Source organism: Crocuta crocuta, unplaced genomic scaffold, assembly GCF_008692635.1.
Source record: "Crocuta crocuta isolate KB4526 unplaced genomic scaffold, BGI_CrCroc_1.0 scaffold518, whole genome shotgun sequence".
Lineage (NCBI taxonomy): Eukaryota > Metazoa > Chordata > Mammalia > Carnivora > Hyaenidae > Crocuta > Crocuta crocuta.
In genome coordinates this window covers 594,338-617,123 of record NW_027530514.1, presented here as the reverse complement: position 1 = coordinate 617,123, position 22,786 = coordinate 594,338, and the positions used below count along the sequence as shown (strand labels likewise).

The window sequence follows — 22,786 nt, the reverse complement described above, 5'->3', positions numbered from 1 at the left end:
AATTTAGCCTTGTAGAAGAAGTAATATCACTAATTAATTCTTTGTATTTTAAACTATTATAATTACTAACATTTTTCAGTGGTCCCAAAACACTTATCAGTAGCAGTGTTTTTAGTAAAATACAACCATAATCACATTTCTTACACAGATTACATATAAAATACTTGTTAATTTTATTGTGACATGTATTACACTCATGTGGATGTGCTACTTCTTGGTATTTGGAAATTTACATTATGTTACTCTGTAACCTTAACATAATATAATAAAATCATTTAATATATTCACATGTACCATGTTCAGTGGCAACACACTTTAAAATCTATCTTTGTTATTTACCCTTCATTTTAGTTAAATATTAAAATATTAACATATTTTTTCTGGTTTACCTCACAGTTTAGTAGAATTTTTTGGTTGGAGTGTCTGCTTATGCATTTTAAAAACAATTATAAAGAAAATAGAGAAAACTGAGCTATGGAATTGAGGATTAATAACCCATAGCACATAGAAAGAATATTCCTAGGTGTTTTTCAGTTTTTATACCTTAACATTGTAATTACTAAGACCTTTAGAAAAGTGTTACATAACCATTAAAGACATTTTTGTTGTAGTTTATTACCAGGATATCAGTTGAAAATCATTTGGGTTTTTTTCTTGGATAGAGACTTCCTATGCAGGTGTTGTATAGGGAAAAAATCCAAATCAGAGGTTTTTCTCGATCTGCAATATATACAGCTTTGAAGATGTGTAGAGGTTCAGTACACTATTGTTTCTTATCAGGGACTAGTTGTGATTTAATAAGAAAATAATTCAATCAGGTGTGACTATGTCAATAAACTGAATCTTTGCTTATTTAAAGACTGGAAAATAAGCCTTAGAAAGTTTATGAATCTCTTTTAAATAAAGTACAAGAATCCCTTGAATCAATGTAATGCTCTGATATAACTACAGAAATCTGAATTTGCATATCAGATTATAAACATAATGGCTTTTGATTTTGTCATTGTATTTTAATAGATTACTTAAGAAAGTCAATGAAGGGGTTTTTCTATATAAAATATCCCTTAGTGATTAATTTCATTTATTTAACACCTTTATATGCATAGAGCCTGAGAAATGTACGTCTGAAATGTTAAAAGCTCAGCTAACTGTAAAAGAAGTGGACTTTTCACTAAAAGCAATTGATGCATTTGAAAGAAGTATTTTAATAAATTATATCATATATTCTGTTTGATTTACATTATAATTTAGGAACAGTCTTCCTTCTATTTGCATATAACCATCACTGGCCTAAACAGTGCTGTGTTTTTTATTAACATGACCTTTGTTCAGCATTTGCAGTCTTGCTTTAATCTTGCCATACATAGCTTTCTATACTGCTTCTTCCCCTTAAGTCCATGCACTATACCACTACTTGGTTTAAGTATCAAAATAAAGGTTGACATTGATATGCTCCTGATTAAAAATCTCCAGTCTCCAGTCATCATCTGCTTAAGTCAAAACTCTGTAGTTCTGTCCTCTACTAACCATTCCAGCTACTTCTGTTACCATCCACTTAACCTGTCAGCCATGGCAGTCTGCCTATAAGTCCCTGGCAAGCTATCCACCTATTAGACCTGGTCCATGCCTCTTGTCTATCTGGTTGCTTTTTTGCTCTTGTGCTCTACCTTTTGAAGTCCTTTCCATCCTTCAAAACTCATCTAAAGTTGCCTTAATTCTAAAGTGTTTCCTAATATCTCACCTGGAACAGTACCTAATTACAATCTCCCTAGCACTACCTGGCTCTCTTTCTCTTCCTTAGATGAGCTCCTAACACTGTATAACATTTTACTAAAGATATTCATTCCTGTATTTCTCCCCTACCAAGGACAGAGGTTATCTCTTTTTTATCTTTGCATCATCATAATCTACATCTCTGCCTGAAGAGATTATCCATATAAAATAAATATTGTTAAAGACACCGCCTTCTAGTTTAGGAGATTTTGATTTGTAAATAAACACATGTAGTAAGTTAATATGATATAAAGAGTTATGCTTCCAGGTTGCTATCTATAAAGAGAAGAATTTTTGTAATTCAGTGCTTTTGCAAAATGTTGATTGTAACTCATTACTATACAGTCACTTTAATGGTTTACATCCATCATTTTAAAAACAATGAAATAGAACATGATAGAATTAGAGATGTCAGGGTAAATGTTTCAGAAAGCATTTTTTCATACACACATACATGCACATACACATGCACGTAGAAATATTAACATGATATAAACTTTATTTCTTTTCTTGGTCAAATTTAAAATATTGAATATATTTTAAAATACTGAAAATTTAAAGTACTAAATATATTTTAAATTTGTAATTATATTTTATTTCTTTTCTTAACACTGAAGTATATTCATTTCCTATTTAAAACGCCTTGCTGTGTAACTTCTTTGGTCAAACTATTAAAAGTCACTTAACTATTAATATTAACCATACTCTTACCAAACCAAAGCAGCATTATATGCTTTTCAAATATTTAGTTTTTATTTTTGAGTTAGCAATCATTTGAGAAAAAATACTTTAAAATAGTCTTAGCAAAACAAAATTTTTCTACTTTTTAGAAGACCTACCTAAAAACTGAAACATCTCGTGCTTACAGTTAGCTTTCGTATATATATGTAATGATCATATTGATCCATCAGTTCCGCATGTATTAGCTACTAAAGCATTACAGGCACTGAGAATAAGATGAGCGGAAACAATAAAATTAAGACACCGCAAAGTATCATTGAGATTGGGATATTTCAGCTGAGCCTGCTATTTTGAATTGAATCAGGGTATTGTGCAGAGAACCATTTGGGATCTAAAACTGCTCTAAATATTCATGAAAATAAACAATTTTTCCCAAATAATCTATGGTAAAATCCCTAGTTAAAATATTAACAATAAATTATTTGCTCATTTATTTTAACGTTATATTATTCTCCTTGATGAATCATAGAATATTTAACGAATGAGTACTGTACTAATACTTTATTATTTTAAAACTATTTTCTAATTTTACTTTAATGCTCACAATATATATTATGTATAGAATGTGTGTGTTATGAACATCTGGAAGTGGATTAACTGTCATGCAACAGTTTTACATCTGCTTGCTTTGTAACTTTGCCATAGCTACCTGCGTTGCCCTATGGGTATGAATCCAAATCCTTTCATGCATTTTTATTATGTTGTGCGTCTGGTGAAGATAAAGAGGCATGACTTAAATTGGAAAACTCATGCTAATAAATGTTAATTGCTATTTCAACCAAAAATAAAGGAGGATTTATCCAGAGTTAAATAAGAATCTTTCACATATAGAGCTGCCTGCATTTATTATATGGAGGACATGCTGCTAATTATTATTTTTTAATGTTTCCAAATAGGCTGTGCTAATTCCATCCCATAGCATGAGATTTTTTTAATATTATTTCTGGTATATTTCAAAAGATAAAGGTAGTTTTGTATTGTGCTGTTTCCTGTGACCAGTAATATTTTATGGGGAAAAGAAAAAGAAAAAAAAGAAAGAAGAAAAGAAAAAAGTGTTTAGAAGAACAATTCAGCTGACATTATATGTCAGTCAATTTGTTTTTGAGAGCAAAGCCTAGACAATTAAACTTTGTATATGTTTTGCATTTCTTTGTTAAAAAAGAGAAAAGATAAGAAAAATAAACAGAATATATAAGGTAAAAAAATACCCTTTTTTTTAAATTCAAGGGGATGAAGTTCTAGAATGGAATGGTAAACCCCTGCCGGGAGCTACAAATGAAGAAGTTTACAACATTATTTTAGAATCAAAATCAGAACCTCAAGTTGAAATTATTGTTTCAAGGCCTATTGGGTAAGGCTAAAAAAACTTACTTCTTAAGTTTAGTAAATTACATGTATTAGCAAGGTTTTAAAAAGAAGTTTATACATTCATACAGTACATGTTAATAACATGGATATTTTTTCTTCAATTATGGGCATACATTTTATATTTTTTTTAAATTTCTAATATTTTAAACTTGAATACTGAATTTTCTTCACTACATTTTAGAAGCTCCACAATTTAACAACTGTATTATTAAAATATATTGATATATATTTCTCAGAAGTAAAATATAAACTAAAAATACTTTCTTTTAATGGCAGACTTATTTATTTTTAGTTATTTAGCTTAATGAGTAGTATTTCCTTAAAGGGAGTCACTAACAACTCATCTTCTTATGGCATTTAAAATAGTAATTGTTCCATATCTACATGAACTTTTTATTATTTTCCTAAGAAGAGAATATTTTTTCTATATTTTTAACCATCAGTAGTGCCAACTTTTATTTAAAATCAAGTGAGTGTGAAGTATTTTAACTTTTTAAAATATTGGTCATAATAATTGGTATAATTTTTTCAATCTTCAGTTTTTAGCATAATTTAATTATCTATAGCCAATGGGAATTTTTTAAATCTGTGTATAGGGTCTCCCACATGTTAGCTTTTCCTGGCTAACCCACAAAGTCCAGAATATTTTTTTTTGCCAGCCTGTAATTTTTTTGGAAGACATTTTGAAATATCTCATTATAATTGGCTTAAAATTAGAATGTATTTTTGGAAATAAATCCCTCTTTTTTCCCTGTTCTCTAAAAGATTATAGAGCCATTAATTCAAGACATATGTTGAAAAAATAATAGCCTTAATTTTTTGTTGTCCTCATGTATATATGTCAATGCAAAACATACAAGAAAATATAATTATCCTAATTTTCAAAAGACTGAACATGTACGGTCACATATTTCAAAGAATAATATTAATATATATAAACTTTAAAATAAGAGATTATAAACAATTTTAAGTGGTGATTATTAAGAGTAAACATTGAAGACATTTGCAAAAGTATTGTACATTTCCATGCAAAAATTTTTAAAAATAGCAACACTTTATAATTTATGCTAGTTTACATAGCATGTATTCTAGTGCTCAGGTAAATATGAGGCTGGAAAAGAGGTAAGTAAATTGGAAAATGAATCAAAAATAAAAGAATTTAAAATCAAGCATTGTACACATTGTCAAATACTTTCAGATAATGTAGTGGTTTAAAAGTAATCAACTAAAATATTGATTTGTGGTAACGTTAAAAAAAACTATAGACAATTAAAGTGGACTGGAATAACATTTTCATTATTTTCACTTTTGTATGCAAATAATTTAAAAAATCATAATTTGTATAGCCAAACCCTAAATTGTCATAAAAATGTAGAATACAAAGATTATACTTAAAAAACAAATCTGGCATCAACTTTCCAGTTAATAGAGAAATTATTAGAATCCTAGAAGAATAATTCTAGCTATATTTAATAATTATGTTTAATGTCGTTCTATAATATAAAGCAGAAAGCAAAATTTATTCATAGTTTAGTAGCATAGTAATTCTGTGAATCATTCCAAATATAACTTACATGTACACTGATTAACATGGCCTAAGAAATATCAGCCATCTTGAAGTAAGCACCATTTTTGCCAGTCTACCAAATATAACATTCTTGGCATTTATGCTTATAACTGGTATTAGAACTATTCTATCCCCTTAGTTGTAGAACTAATTAAGAAGCCATGTGTGTAAATGTGGAAATTTATTCCTGAAAATATTACTGAAGCAATTAACATTATTAAATTCTGATTCAAAATCACTATAAAAATTTTTTATAATTTCTCCACAGTCTTTCTTTCACAGACACACAGAAATCCAAAGCTTGTACCTGGTTAGGCTTCTAAATTTGAATTTTCATAATTGACTTTGAGGCTGATTTTCAAAGAAGTTATACTATCTAAAAATTTACTGCTTCTATGTTTTTTTAAAATTTACTTTTATTTGCCTAGATAAATTTAGAAAACAGTAACAGAGGAGAAGTAGTTTCTTCAAATAGTTGGTATCTTAGGTATTGCAAATTAGTCTCTTATCATACAAAATACTTATACAAATTACTAGTTATAAAAATATATAAAAATGTATTTATAAAATATGTAACACAGAATATATTATCTTTGTAAGAAGTATAAATTGTTGGTGGTTATGACAATTACTTTGCACAAAAAGTGAAAATGTGGAGTCCAGAAAATAATCAGAGAAAACTGTTTTTGTTTCTACCCCTCACCTCTGCCCCCACCAACACATATACAGTAGTCCAAAGAAAAATCAAAATCAAAGTGAAGTTAGGTCACAGGTAAGTGGTTAGAAATGATTAAATAATATTCTAACATTATTCTAATAATTCTGTTGCTACTAACTCCAGTCTGCTTTAATATGTCATATTAGTACTTGCATATTGTTAATCTCCTTAAATTGATACTAAACCATCTTTGAAAAACCAGAGGTAAAGTAGTTCTATGCAGTACACTTCCCATAACAATAAGCTGGCCCAGGGTTCTTAAGGTCACAGTGGATAATGGATTAAGCTGAGGTTATAATTAAACATTTATTCAGAGTAATTTGTGAGTGTGACAGGAGTGAGTGTTCTCACGAGTCACTTTCTAATCATACAGTAAATGGCCATATATTTAGCTAACTTCAGTATAGAGATACAAATCTCTATATAGGGTTATATATGTGTATATGAATTATATATTCACATATATAAAATATTTTAGCTTTTTTGTTGCAAGCTTGAACCATTTTTATTTTCCGAAGCAATTCATCCTTTTCTTTTTATTAACTTTGCCCATGATATTCACCATATTATTTTATTATCAAGAAATGTTTTCATCTCTTTCATTCAGTAAACTCTTTCAGATGTGTTTGTAAAGCATATTACTGATTTGTAAAATGTGTCATTTTGATTTTCTAGATTTGAAATAAAATATTACCTTTAACATTTTTTATTTCCAAAACCTGCTGTTTTGGTAGTAAAAATATTGTGGTAATTTTAGCCACAATATTAGTCTGATTGTTGTCATGTTGAAGTGTTTTGCTGTTAAATATATAAAAACTTATTTTTATTGCAGTTTGTGTGTGTGTGTGTGTGTGTGTGTGTGTGTGTGTGGTGTTTGACAATCATGCATATTAGTAATTGCCTTAATAGTAACTCCTGTCCATTTCCACACCTGTAAAAACCCAAAAGGATTTTTCACACCACTGAAATTCATGTGGTTGTGATGGCCTTAGGCAGGGTAATTTAGCTAATGGGATTTTCACCATACCCTAATTTCTTTTAGTGATATTCCACGGATCCCTGAGAGCTCCCATCCTCCACTGGAGTCCAGTGAGTTTAAGCTTTATTTGTTATTATGATATATATAGAATGGAAATAAAAAATAAGGATTTACCATTTGCTTTAGTTATTTGATATAAATGAATTGTTAATACTATACTAAGGTTATTTCTAATGATATCAAAAGTCGACAGCTATGGCAGTCATTGGAAACCCAAAGTTCTACTTTAAGATTTTTCTTTTTCTACCCCCCTTTTTTTGTGGTGGATGTACCAAAATCTTTACTGGCAGTATACCCTCTGTGTCATAGTAGTCAAGACCATCACAAAGTTCAGTTAATATACCAGTACTAGTTCTGTTTGCTGTACATAAAAAGTTATTGTGATACGGGATTATTCGGTCTGATTGGTAATTAGCTCAGTTTCATGTGCTAGACTTCTAGTGAAAGAAACATGCACACTAGTATAATTTAAAAACAGCATAACAGTGTCAGGTATGATTGTGAAAGTAAGTAGGTGGAATAGAGGTAAAGTTCAGTGAATATAAGGGAGTCACAGGGCAGTGAGCCTAAGGGGTTGAATTATCTACATAGCCTTCAAAGACACTCCAGGTGATAGAAGATGACAATACGTGTGATAAAGTCTAAACAGGTAATGAAGTTTTCAGTGAGAACGTGGAAGTGATACAGATAATTTACTTTGCAGTGGATTGGCATTAAATACAGTACCTTGGGCTTGATGACCAAGTGTTATTATGGACCCCATCTTATAGAAATACAAAATACAACATTATTTAAGAGGAAAACAAGTGATCCAAGTGATTATTGTTATAAGGCGGTAGAAAATGTATGGGTGGGATAAACAAGGAAGTGAAGATTAGCTTCGTATATCAACTGCCTACCAACATGCATACCTGCTAGATAAGCCCATATTTGGTTTTGAGCTTTCTGATAACCAGTACACAGAAGGAAATGGGACCAATTACATAATTTATAGTGTCAATACTATTTAAAAATAAACTGCTATAATACTAAAATAAACTGATTATTAGAAGCAACAGTGTTCTTGTACTAAGACCCAAGAAAAAAATTATCCTAAGGATCCTTGATAAAAGAAGCATAATAACAAAGAATTGTATGGAACTCTTTCTTAAAGTCTTTGCAGGGCACAAAGTGATGATATGTGACTTAATTTAGACTAAATTTGTGTGTGTTTAGGAAAAAAAATATATGGATGACATACCCTCAGGCAATACTCCATGAATGTTTTATCAATAAAGCTAAGTTTTGAATGGCTGTCGGTTTAAGATTATACTTGCTGGGGTAATAGCATTCTATAGACATTCTATACCGTGGATTATGTCAAGGTATACTTTAAGAGTGATATGAGAAGAAAGACCTCTCATTTAAAAAAGAGGGGAGGAAAGCCTCACCGAGTGGCTAAGTGGACAGCCAGCCTCCTCCACATGAAGGTGAAGTGGGTCACTTGTGGTGAATCACTGGAGACAGCATTCTCAGACACTTCGGAGATTCATTTCAGGATCAAAACTGAGAGAGATGGTAAATCTTATTTTAAAAGCGATAAATTCTAGGCTTAGATATGGCTCATAAGTTATACTATATGTGCATTCATTTTACTCTCAGCCAGGACAGTTTATAATAGGTGATTCTTTGGCCAAGATAATTAAAATAACAGGTACCATCCTTCTTATCACTAAAGCCTGAACCCTTTACCTATGTATAAGGTTATGCAAGAATCTAAACTATACAGATACCCTCCAGAAATGTAGAAAACCAATATAAATGGAAGCAAATAAATACAATATTTGATTATACCATTATAAATACTTTTAAAATAGGTAATTAACCAAAGAAGACAGTATGATCATTTTCTAGGAGTATCCAATTGGAAGTGTGTTCTACTGTTATTGATGGTATTGAATTATGGTTTTATATAAATAACAGATGCATTTAAGATTCTATAAAAATATTTATTCCTACACATATATTATAAATGTTATTACAAATTACTTTTTTTTTTTCTCATTTTAGGTTCAAGTTCCTTTGAATCTCAGAAGATGGAAAGACCTTCCATTTCTGTTATTTCTCCAACAAGTCCTGGAGCTCTAAAAGATGCCCCCCAAGTCTTGCCAGGACAACTTTCTGTATGTATTTTTTTTTCCATGTTGAGGACCATTAGGATTTGCTCACTATTCTGAGTCCATCCTTAAAAATGCATGGCTTTCTTTGAAGCCTTTGATACATTGGTAGTCACCTAACACTATAATCTATTTCAGCAATTTTGCATGTATTTATTAAATTATTAGATTAGCTCTTATTCATATATTTATTTCGAAATATTTACTGAGTGCCTACAGAGTACCCCAATGTTATAAACATTCAATGATAAATGACAAAATAGTAAATAAAATATCCATTATATTTTGTGTGCGAGTTTCCAAGGTCAGTTGGTAAGATATAAGAAGCTCAGAAAGTCATGTTCCACTTACTTGACCTTATGAGCCTGGAGCCTAAAACAAAATTTAAAATACTCTTTTTACTTTCTAGAGACATTTAGTGAAACACTAAGTGATTATCTAATTATCACTCTGAGAAAGCTACAGTTTTTCTTATTATTGCTTTACATATGACGTGATGAAAGTAATAAAGTGATGGCTTACCATTATGAAATGCCACGTCTATGTAGACTATGATGGAATACAGGACGTTTATATTCATAACTGAAAGAAACTTGTTTCAAACTGCAAGTTTGAAGTAAATAGTGTATTTTTTCTCCTTGGTAATGTATGGATTTCTGTAGTTTATTTTTGCTGTTTTTCTCTTGTCATTAATTAAAGAAGATAACTGTAAGCTCGATGTTATTTTTAAAACCATTCCTGGTTTTAACTTCTATTTTTAGTAGATTGATATCTTTATATAGTCCTTTCTGTTTATCTTACCTGCCCTGCTATCTTTGTGTGTGTGAATCTCTGAAACACTCCACCTATATTTCAAGAGGGATAAAAGTCTGTTCTGGTTTTTTGAAAAATACGTCTCTGGTCTTAATTGAAAACAGAGATATAGATTCATATGGAATCAGGTTTGAATCCTTAATCTGCCCTGCGCTATGAAAGACCATTCCTATGTTAAATTAGTTTATTTTCTTAAAGTGACTGTTAAATATGTTCCATATATATTGCCATTAGACAACTTTCTGTCCCAGTTCTTACTCAACTACAAAACCAAAAATAACTTTCTAAATAAAAAAATAATAATGTTAACACTATTTACTGCCAGCATAAATATATTGAATGCTGAAGTTCTGGTGTTTAGGAGTTCAACAATAGTATTTCAGTGTGCCATTCCCCCATTTTTCTTTATTCAAACTGTTATAAAACCTTAGTAAAAATATCATTATTTGGCCTTCAGTTTGCTGAAGGTATGTAATGCACCTTCCTGCCTTCCTTGTTCTTTTCTCCTTCTCTCATGAAAATTAACCAGTAATAGGTGAATTATGAAAAGTAAATAAAGAAATGGTTTCCTGATCTCTTCCAGATCACTTGGGTAAATTATTTATTCACCAAGCCTCATTTTATTTCAATGACATCTGGTGCTACAAAATGCATGTAGTCACAATAAGGTCATTAAGTCACTTATAATCACCAAATACTGGCACTTAGCATTTAAAAACAAGGATAGTTATTTCAGTATCCATTTATTCCCTTACCTTTTTTATAAAATTGTTATCTGTTTTATTTTCATAACATGATCTAAGAGAGTATAGCACTATAGGCTTGACAGTTTGAAGTCATGTCTAAAATGCATAAAGAGAAAAGTCAAGTTGTAAGTGGTTATGCTTTCAAATTTATATTCTTTTCAAAAATTGTATTTATAATTCAAATGTTCTTCAAAAATAGTATTTTTTGTAGAAGGCTGTACAAATAATTCCTTTCTTTATCGATCTCAGGTGAAGCTGTGGTATGATAAAGTGGGACACCAGCTGATTGTAAATGTTCTGCAAGCAACAGATTTACCGACTAGAGTAGATGGGCGTCCCAGGAATCCCTATGTGAAAATGTATTTTCTTCCAGATAGAAGGTAGTGAATAATTTTAGAAAAAAATATACAAAAATTCTTACTCATAGAAAAGGTAGAATATTGTCTCCTGGGATATAGCTTTATGTCTTTTTTAAAGCTTTATCAAGGTAAAATTGACATACCAAAATGTGGCACATAGTTAATATGATGAGTTTGAACATACACATACATCTGTGGTATAGTTTTAAAATACAGTCATTCTCTATGAGGGAATAAACTTCCTCCCTGAAAAAAAAACCCCTCAAGCCTTGTATTTTTTAAAAAATAATTTACCAATTTAAATTTTTTTCATTACCTTGTTTATATATCTAGTAGTCTTGGATAGCTGTACATCATTTGGAATGTACCTTTGTGTATATATATATATGTCTATTATCCTAACTACTGCTAATACTGTAGTTAAAATTAGAATAGTATTAAACTCTATGGTCTTTTTAGACTTTAATGTTAAAAGTTATGAATTAAAAATAGTAAAAATCCCAATAGTGGTATTACATGTCACTACAGTAGATGGCAGCACACACTTTATTTTGCTTTCTCATTTACAAAACATACTTATTTTTCAGTGATAAAAGCAAAAGGAGGACTAAAACAGTAAAGAAAGTACTAGAACCAAAATGGAATCAAACATTTGTCTATTCACATGTACATCGTAGAGATTTTAGAGAACGGATGTTAGAAATAACTGTGTGGGATCAACCAAGAGTACAAGAAGAAGAGAGTGAATTTCTTGGAGAGGTGACGTATATTGTAAAGATTCAAGCCAAATGCTTATTGAAGTTTTTGTGATATGTATTGATTATGATTGCTTTTATATTATGTTTTGGTCAAGGGGCTTGATTTAATTTAAGAACTGCCCTTTCAGATCCTCATAGAATTGGAGACAGCACTTTTAGATGATGAGCCACATTGGTATAAACTTCAGACGCATGATGAATCTTCACTACCTCTGCCTCAGCCATCACCTTTCATGCCAAGGCGACACATTCATGGAGAAAGCTCTAGCAAAAAACTACAAAGTAGGTTAAAGTTATTTTTAGTTATGATAACATAATTAGTTATGATCATATTAGAGATTAACATTCAGGATATTTTTTCAAATGTTTATTAGACATCAAAATATTGGAAAATTATTTATCTATATAAAGAGACTGGGCAAAACTATTTTCTACATTTCCCTAATAAAAGTATTATGTACAGTACAATAGAGGGATTCTAGAGCTGAAAGTTTAAAAACTCTGAATTATCAGTCTTTGCCCAGTACTGATTGAATTGTTGATTGGTTAACTGGTAAAGTAATTGTTGTTATTATTGTTGAGTTATAAAGTTCTTGATAACCTTATAGTTCCTGGGTATTTTTAATATTGTTATTCATAGGAAACATTTTTTAAGACACACTATAAAGTACATTTGTTGTTACTTATCTGGTGATTGGGAAAACAGTATTCTTTTCTGCATGTATCCATTAAAATTTGATATAGGACTAAATAATTAATCAGCTGAAGCTTAGAAGCTTCATTTTGGTAATCTAGAACCCAATTGTGTTCCTCATATAATTGAATTTTTCATAGTCATGCCTCTCTAATCAATCATATTCTCAAAGCTAATATTTAATGCAGTATAATGGCTAATTTTGAAGGATAAACATAAATGTTTTATAAAGGGCCATGATGCCATTTTTAATCATATGAGCTCAGTAGAACTCCAGCCGAGAAGGTCTTTTAATCTTTCCACCCAGCCCCATCCACCCTGCACTGTGGAGAAGGGCCCCTAACTGGGTAGTGAAACAGTTGTATACTTAAAGAATAATTTGAAACGTGAAAATCTTACTGTATGAAATTCTATTCCTTCTACGTCTTAAATGACTTAAGGAGGAGATACTGAGAAAACGTTATCCTTGGATCACTAACATTTTTTTAATCAGCTCCAGAAGTTGTGTTATTCTTGTTCAGAAGTATTTAGTAGTAACGTAACTAGCTTTAAAATAAAAAAAATAAAAAAAAAACCTTTATTTTTGACCCTGTACTTTACATTTCATAAACCAACAAGACACAGAGGTATCTGTTTGCCTTACTGTTGTGCAGGATCTCAGCGAATCAGTGATAGTGACATCTCAGATTATGAGGTTGATGATGGTATTGGAGTAGTTCCTCCAGGTGCGTGGGTGAAGAGCATGGCTCCGCTTCACTGTGCTTCTTATGCTTGTTTTCACTGTCAGTTTCCAGACTTATTTGATATACTGAACTGGAGATTTATAGCACAGAGAAATCAGTATTATATTATTCCATGGTGACTTGTGTTCCAAATTATTTTAAAAAAAGTTTAAATGTACTAGTAACTATTCATTTACATTCCCACTTAACTTAGGTTCTTTTCTAGAAGCATGGCTAGCTAGGTTGAAATCATTATTTCACAATGCTCTGAGCATAAGTAAAAATATGAATTTCATTTTGAAAGGATATGGTTCATTTTCTCAAATAAAAATTCCATCCTCCTCTTTTTTATATTTTATGCCTCCAATTTTCCTTCCTCTGTTTCTGAAAACAATGTAGCCTTCCATGGAATATACTGAGACAGGTGCATGGCAGGATTTAAAATTGCATGCAGCATGGCTTAACTTTTAATGCTTTTGTGATGTGTTTACCACTTATTATACTTAGAATGTGTATGTATGTATTAAAATAAGGAAATGCTTTAGAAAGATTCAGTATTCATTTTAAGTCAACATCTTTTTGTCACTCTATAAGTTAGTACAAATTTTTGTGGCGTTATGTGGTTCAGATCTCTGTTCCTCATCTGACTCTTTTTTGTCAGAAAGTTGAGAGAACCAAGTAGTAAAGGCTAATTTCCTTGGCACTAATCCTGTGTTATTTCCTTGATTTACTAATACAAAGGAAATATCAAATAACAAGTAAGTAAAGTGAAAATCTTGGGACATATAAATATGAGTTACTAAAGGCATTTCCTTAGAAAATATTGACATATGACCCCTTAATTTATGTCATTTCTCAGATGGAGATGCACTGAATTTGAAGGCAATGATTTTGGTAAAGTCAGTAGATCGATTCCACACTAGTGACTAAATTCACAATTTGGAGAGAAACATACAACTTCTTTAAAACTATAAGAAATGATGGAGAGTTTTCTAAAATTAGCTTTTATTTGCTTCCTGTAATTCAGAGAAAATATAGTATTTAATCACTATATGACATTAGCAAATATTCTTAAAAACAATAAGTTTGCCGCTGTGCCCATCTTTAGATAATACTCTTTGATATCAGATGGGGAGAGTTTTAAATAATAGTGGGTAAAATTTAATGTTCTGTTTTCTGTTTTGTTTATAAAAGTATCATAATATTTACACACATTCTCCACAGAAACTTTAGCACAACATTCAATAGAATATTATTTTTTAATGAAATTGAAAGTGGAAAGGTAATTGTACTTTAAAAAAGGGGAAAGATTTATGCGATCTGAAGAGAAACCAGAGTATGGTAATTGTACTTTAAATCCATTGAGATATTAAATAGGAATCAGATGATTCCTGGTAGGAAGGTCATCAAGCCTTTCTAACAAGAATCCTTGATGTTAATCAGCCTTAATGTTGTCATTACCAACTCATCTAAATAGAATTTACTTCTTTTTGTGGTTCTCACATTTTATTCACCTAAAATATCATATTTTTTATGATGAGGCAGGATAGCAAACGGATGACAGCATAAATGGTCAATTGAATAAATACTAAATTACTGAAATGGTAAGTTTTTTCTCATTTCCTGAGAAATCACACAGCTACCAAAATGGGAAGTTATGGGACCCACTACAGGTGGAATTAGTGCTTGAATACCACCAAAATCCACTGAGTTCTAAAAATATTTTTATTCCATACTACTGAAATAGCCTATCATGATTTTTATGCATGTGTATAATCTATTTTATCATATAGAAACAGTGCCTAAATTATCATTTCAAATAATATTCATTTTAATTTAGTATTTAAAAAGTAATGAGGCAGATTTTTAATTGAATATAACGAATAAATAACCAATAAGTAATATGTTCCAGAGGTCTCTTCATAAATTAAAAAGGGAATTAATGCATTAATTTATATTTTCAGTTATACTCTTCCCTGATCCCAAAATGGACATATGGTAGCTTCTAAAGATATATAGATGTGAAAAATACAATGTAGCAAGTAATATACAATACATTTTAAATAAAGAGGAAAGATGAATCATTGATAAAATAAGGGCAAGCAGCTGAAATAAAGTGAAGGGATAAGCTAATAAGCATGTTGATAAATTCTCATGTGCTTTTAGAGGTCGACTACAAATTTGTTACTAAATTTCCTAGCATCCAATATGAAGAGAAATTTGCTTAGAGGTATATACTAGTTCTGCATATGTTCAGTATACTCTGAAGTTTCTTGTTCTGTGTTTCCCGAAGAAATTCAAAAGCTTTTTTTTTTTCTTTCTGTTTTTGAGAGAGAGCATGAGCATGAGTGGGTGAGGGGCAGAGAGAGAATCCCAAGCTGACTCTGTGCTGTCAGTGCAGAGCCTGACATGGGGCTTGATATCACGAACATGAGAGCATGACCTGAGCCAAAATCAAGAGTTGACCACTTAACCAACTGAGCCACCAGGCACCCCCAAAACCTTTATTTTGATGTCCTACCACAGCTGAACCTTAAATTTGCTTTTTAGATAAATATGCTTGCTTTTCTAGAACTACAGAGTTCTCTGCTGTTGTTCGATGCACTTACTAACATTTCTCCACTTAGGGAATCTAAGGTTTTGAAATTAGCTGAGACATCCAGAGCTACTTTTTATTAACCTTATCTTAATTTTGTTGTTATTTGAGATAAGTGATTTTAGCTGTTTAAGAAGAATAAAAATAATCATATACAGAATTCCCTTATATGGAGCAAGACATGTGGTAATCTCAACTTTTCTGATAATTTTTGCAAACACAGAAAGTGAAAAACAAACTTTGGAGCAACTAAAACCTTGAAATGAGAATAAAATATCAGTTTCCTCCCACCTTTTTCTCAAGTTAGAATATTTGTTGTCAATGATAAATTAAACATAATACAAAGAAAATGAAATTATCTTGAAAAGCATAAAAAAACTGAAGAGGGCACTTGTTGGGACGAGCACTGGGTGTTGTATGTAAGCCAGTTTGACAATAAATTATGTTAAAAAAAATAATAAAACAAATTAAAAGGTAAAAAAAAAACAGAGACAACTGTGAATACAAATTAAGATAGGATAAACAAAAAGTCTTACTTTCTACATAAATACAAAGAACCCAGGGGAGTAAATTATTTATATCCTTTTCACAACAAGATTAAGCTACTTCATAGTAATTAATTATATCAAATATGAAAGTTTTATTTACATAATATGAATACTAATTGAAATCTTAAAATAGTACTCCCAATTCAATTTTGACCTTACATAATTATTGTATAATTGATACAAAATGTTGTCAAGTGGTAACAAATGTTAATTTGAAATGTTTATGTGATTCGGACTTTGGATTAATTATCTTTAAAAATAACCTTATCTTTAAAATATCTTTAAAAATAACTGTTTTATAATGAGCTGTGAAATAAATTCACTACATGTAAATTTAGTTGGTTTCTTTGTAGACTTAATATTGCAATTTATACAGCTGAACAATAACAAAGAAACTTTCCTACACAAAACTCAAAATAATAGCATAATTGCTATGATGTTTGTTATAAAATGGAATATATGAAATTATAAATTATAACATTTATGGTTATATTATTCAGTCATTATACTGATGTTTTCAGAATGACAGAATGGTTGAGCTTCTTTGATCTCAGTATTAACAAATTTCACTTTATAAAATGTTGAAAGACATTCCTTATATTTTAAGCTGAGTTAAAAAGTCATACAATCACAAAAAATAAATTGTTAGGGATTTTTAGTCTGCCTTTAATAATGATGTTTCATGACATATTTTAAAATAATGTAGGAGTTATCAAGTAAATAAATGAAGAACAGTCCAAATTGCCCAGTGAAATTTAATGTTTTCATGTTTCGTGTACATTTATGTAGTTGTAAATATAATCATTTTTCCTCTGGCCACAGAATTTTTTATTTTCCTTTCAATAATGACAAACAATGACCTTTGCAAAAAAAATTTTAACTATTACTGTGGATTTGAGATTGGATTGCTGTTTTATCTTAACTAAGTCAGAGATGATGTAAACATTTTTGCTTCAAGAGAATGAATTTTAGAATTTATTTCTAATTGCAGTTATGTTAACTGTATTTATTATGTTACCAATACATTTATGGAATAGATTCAGATGCCTGAGGTAGATTTGAGAATTGTTTCTATAGGAGGGTTAATTTTCGCTCCATTATTGCCATAATCATCTCCATCCACACACTATTTTCACTTGAAAATTGAAGTATTATATGTGGTTTGCAAATAGTTAGTATTTGCAGTAATGAAGATCTGGTGCTTTTCTTTGTTAACTAAAATTGATAATGATGACATTTTCATTTTCTTACTTGCAAAGTTATCTGAATTTCAACTAAAATAGTTTATCATGTGGAAGAAAAATTCAAGTAACTTTTAAAGAGACACTAAATTTCTAAGCATTGACTTGTCTGTTAACTATAGTTCCCTGTCAAGTGCTTGATTTAGGTTGCTGAAAAATCACTTACATTCAGTTTTTGAATTAAAATAGTATCCCAACTCATCATAATGTCTGAGACATCAACTGTCATATTCATATTCAGTATCTCCATGGTACCTTTAAACAAATCTGTAGCCTGCTTTTATGCATGTATATGTTACACTCTGTGTACGTATACTTAATAGTTTTGAAGAGAAAGGCTAATAATACTGATTGCATGGCATTTGTTTTCATAGGTCACTGGCTGCTTTAGATGTAATCTGATATTTCCACATTACAGTTTACATTATAGAAGAATATTGACTGATCTTTTGTGTGTACTCTTGCCAGTAGGTTATAGGTCTAGTGCTAGAGAAAGTAAATCTACAACATTAACTGTGCCAGAACAGCAAAGAACAACTCATCACCGCTCACGTTCAGTATCTCCTCACCGCGGCGATGATCAGGGAAGGCCGCGTTCACGTTTACCAAATGTGCCATTACAGAGGTAGGCTTTGAGATGGGCTTAGTGTCTCTGAAAATACTTTTTAATTTTAAAACAATGTAAGCTGCCACAAGACTGTTACTGAAATGAAATAATGGCTTGGACAGTCAGGTTCTTTTCTTCAGAATCATTTGTAGCCAAAATGTCTTTTTATTCTTGAATCACAAGATTTTGTTTTTTCCAGGGAGTCGAGGAAGTTTATGTCCCAAGGGCAGTTTTTTAATAACTGTCTTGTATTCTGTTTGCTAGTTTTCTCTCCTGTTAGGAAAAATAGTATGATAGTGAATAGCCTGTGGAGAGAAACGGCAAAGAGGAAGAGGTTAAGAGGCAGAATGTATTTTTAAGAAATTTAGAATTGTCTTTGAAGCACTTTAAATGCTTACAAAACTATATAAAGCTTGACAGAGGTGCAAAGAAGGTTGGAGAAACGTAGCTCCGGCAGAGCACTCAGAGCACTTCAGCTCATTGATAATATATGTATTTGGTTATGATGCCAATACTTTTTAAGTCATGCCAGTTTTTTGCCAGTTACTGTCAAATCTTACCCATTAGTCTGCCTGATTTGGGAAGATGATACACTTTCATGCATACGAATTTTTGTAATCATTTTAGGAGTTTAGATGAAATTCATCCAACAAGAAGGTCACGTTCTCCAACCAGACACCATGATGCCTCCCGAAGTCCAGTTGATCACAGATCCAGAGATGTGGATAGTCAGTATTTATCAGAACAAGACAGGTATTTGTTCAAATTACGATCTCAACATTATAACTTTCTGTTTGCTCTGTTTTAATATATGAAAGATATCTTGGCATAGTACATTAGAAAGTAAAAGTATTTAATCACTCAAAACTGAACTCTCAAGGAACAACTGTTTAAGATATTCTAATAGAAACGCAACTCTAAGAAATATTTGGCTAACATTATATTGTCATTATGTGTGCCTTTTTTTAGAGATCAAAATTTATGTTTAGCCAGTTAAAAATGTATAGCTTGTTGTTTCTAACTTCTAGAAGGAAGCTTACCGAAGCAATTTTCAAATCTTTTATATTTTGTGGGATGTAGTCTTTGGGATGTTATTTATGTCATTATAAAAAATATGTTTTTTCTGTTATTAAACAATTTTGGATACAGGTCATATGAAAGATAATTAATGTTGCAGAGTTTCTGTGAGGATTTCAGTAATAATATTTTTATATACCTAATTTTCGTAAATGTATGTCTATAAAGTACAAAATAATCAAGATGGATTTTTTCAGATGAACAAGAACTTCCTGGACACAGTTACTAAAAATCTATATTATGACTCAGTTGTTCTACATGCCCATAGACTTTCTTCTCAAACGAACCATATAACCGTGTGATATGCTAGACCACAAGCATGAAATCTGAATTAGGTTTTAGGAAAACCATCTTGTTCAGTATCGTCTTCTGGCTTTTTAAAGTGGTGAAACTTTCAGGAAGGAGTAGGGAAATGATACAGTGGTGCTTAATGATTGATTTTAGCTGTGAAGTCAAGGACATAAAACTCAATAGGGCTTCTTAACCCTTTATTGTCATCCTACTGTGGGAAGTGATGCCATGACCTTCAAGAGTGGAGTCGTATAGGGTACTGAGACAAGAACTGCTCTGAGGAATAGGATTCCACACTGCTCAGTCCGAGTTGAGTGAGGGACACTTTGTCAACATTCATTGGGGCCACTAATTTTAGGTGAGGATGGAAAAAAGGATTCTTGACCAAGGCATTTAATAAAGTGAAATTAATTTGAGTGTAGAAAAAGTGTCAATTTTAAAATAAAACAATTCTAATCGAGTATATTCATGATTGGTTAAAAAAAAAACCTAATATGTGAAACTGTGTTTTTAGTGGCCATAGAAACCAAGAGGACTATCGTGCTTATGGTTCCAATTAGCATCAGAAAGGCCAGATATATAGGACTTTCAGAGGTCTTTAAAAACATCCAAGTATCTGGAATTGGAAATAGGTTTCTAATGTCTTATCTGGGGAAGGTTTAGTTTAGTTCTGTTTTAATATTCTGTAAAGTCACTTGGAGATACAATAGCAAATCAGCAACAGCTAGGACTTTGACCATAATGTTTGTACTTTATTGTTTAAATTTTTAAAAATACTGTCATGTTTCTTTTTGTTTAACCTCTGAAGCAAATATGCTAGTGCAGACAATCTGGTTTCTTCCCTTTTCATGTTTTCATCGGCATACCATTGGCATAAACCATGTCATTTAATGCCTCATGATTTATCTGTTCCATTCACCACCCATCCTGTCTGTGCAGTGAGCTTCTTATGCTGCCCAGAGCAAAACGAGGACGAAGTGCAGAATGCCTCCATACTACCAGGTAAATACAGGGATTTGGTAATGGTAACTGTGTGTGATGGCTCTTCTTTCCATTCTACTATTCTTTCTTCTCTCCCTTAATGGTATGATGACAGATATGTTAAATTACTTCAAAATCTGTTTTGTTTTATTGGAGGTTGTGGAAAGGTTCCAAATATATTTTAATTCTAATCCGGGCAGACTGCTTTTCTGTTTGTATATTCAGAATCCAGAGACTGATTGATGAGCCTCTGTGGAACTGTTTTACACATTCCTAAAACTGAGGAACCGATTTCTGCAATTACAATTCTAAATGCTCACCCCAACCCCCTGACAGTGCACACACATACCTGTCTAGTCACAAGAGGTCTGATCTGTGCATGGCAGTGTTATTGTTTTCATGATTATAAGTTTGTTTTAGCCTTTTTAAAATTTCCTTTTGTGTTCTACTATTGTTGATACTCTGCTTTTATTTATTTTTCTTTAAATGTTTGTTTATTTATTTTGGAGAGAGAGAGAGAACACAAGTAAGGGAGGGGCAGAGAGAAAAAGAGAGAAAGACACAGAATCTGAAGCAAGCTGCAAGCTCTGAGCTGTCAGCACAGACCCTGACACAGGGCCCAAACTCACTGACCAAACCATGAGATCATGAGCTGGGCCAAAATCAGATGCTTAGCCAACTGAGCCACCCAGGCGCCCCACATACTCTGTTTGCTTTTAATAAAACTTTCATCAGTCACTTTTTGCTGTCTGAGCATCAGCTTCCTTCTTGATAAAGAATGAGAATATTTGACCTCTAACGTCTTAACCTTCCCTCCCTCCATCCCCCAACTAGTCCAGAAGGGTTGCAATACAGACTTCCTCCTAAAAGCATGTAACAAACAATATGATGCTTCTTTAAAGATGAGAAGAAAAGGGAATGGAATATTCTCCTGTAAACTGGAGCTAAGAACCTGGTACTTTATTTTCATCTCATTACATCTTGGATTTCATATCCAGAATAAATAAGTTAATTCATAAGTCTCTTACAGATTACTCATAAAATGCAGTCTGTAAAAACTTATTATCAATTTGGAGTTAATAGAAAGTAAGGAAGTAGAAAGTCAGTGAAATAAACCAACACACGGATTCTTTCAAATACTTTGGCCAATAAAAGTAGGAACGCGATGGGAAGAGCCGGAACTGGAGCACTTGTAATATACATGGTCAAATATAGGATTTATTTTGTCTACATGGAACTTGCGGTTCTGCTCAGTATTGCAAACATGGTCATGCTAATAATTGTTTCAACTTCTTATATTAGCCTGCTGATAACTACTTCCATGTTTGTAGCACCACGGGAAAAAATGAGGAAATTTTAGTTATGATTATGAACTAGGGAAAAATATAAAATGAGAAATGTTATAAAAATTATCTCAAATCCTTTATAATTCTCAACTGCCCAGGCTTATTATTACTTGTTCTTATCTTCAAAATATATCATATCATATTTACTTTGGAATTTTGAGAATTTGCTATTTTCTAGCAAACAAGGAAAATAAAATTCCTTGCATACTGTCATCATTAATATGCTTTATCTCAGTTCCCTGGCAGTAATTATATGATATGAATGTTATTACCCTAATTTTACAGATGAGCAAAGATCTGAGAAAGTTTAATTTTATAAGTAACAGAGCAAAGATTCAAAACCAGGTCTATTGACATTTTCCATCAAACTGGTTGTTCCAAAATTAGATTCTGAGGAGTTAGTGCTGTGCCAGTAAGAGAGTTTGTGAGTCAAACAGATTTTGGAAACTTTGCAAATTATAGTCCCTCCCTACTGATTTAAGATGCACAGTATGTTAAATATACTATACTAAAGAAATCTGTCTGATCTTGTTTAATTCATTTTCTGCCTATTTATTTTTATAATTAATACATAATATCTAATTATTATATTTATAACTTATAATTATTATAATTTAATACTTATAATAATTAATGTTTATTTAC

The 22,786-nt window shown here is 31.2% G+C and overlaps 1 protein-coding gene across 1 annotated transcript in view; it reads left to right on the top strand.

The window, feature by feature from the left end:
• The window catches only part of RIMS1 (regulating synaptic membrane exocytosis 1), a 478,148-nt gene that overhangs the window by 316,223 nt on the left and 139,139 nt on the right, over window positions 1-22,786 (top strand). Inside the window, 10 exon segments of the mRNA XM_077767235.1 lie at window positions 3,742-3,865; window positions 7,210-7,256; window positions 9,256-9,368; window positions 11,171-11,301; window positions 11,868-12,039; window positions 12,167-12,320; window positions 13,386-13,457; window positions 18,308-18,464; window positions 19,074-19,199; window positions 20,754-20,816. Coding sequence (XP_077623361.1) covers window positions 3,742-3,865; window positions 7,210-7,256; window positions 9,256-9,368; window positions 11,171-11,301; window positions 11,868-12,039; window positions 12,167-12,320; window positions 13,386-13,457; window positions 18,308-18,464; window positions 19,074-19,199; window positions 20,754-20,816 — 1,159 coding nt within the window.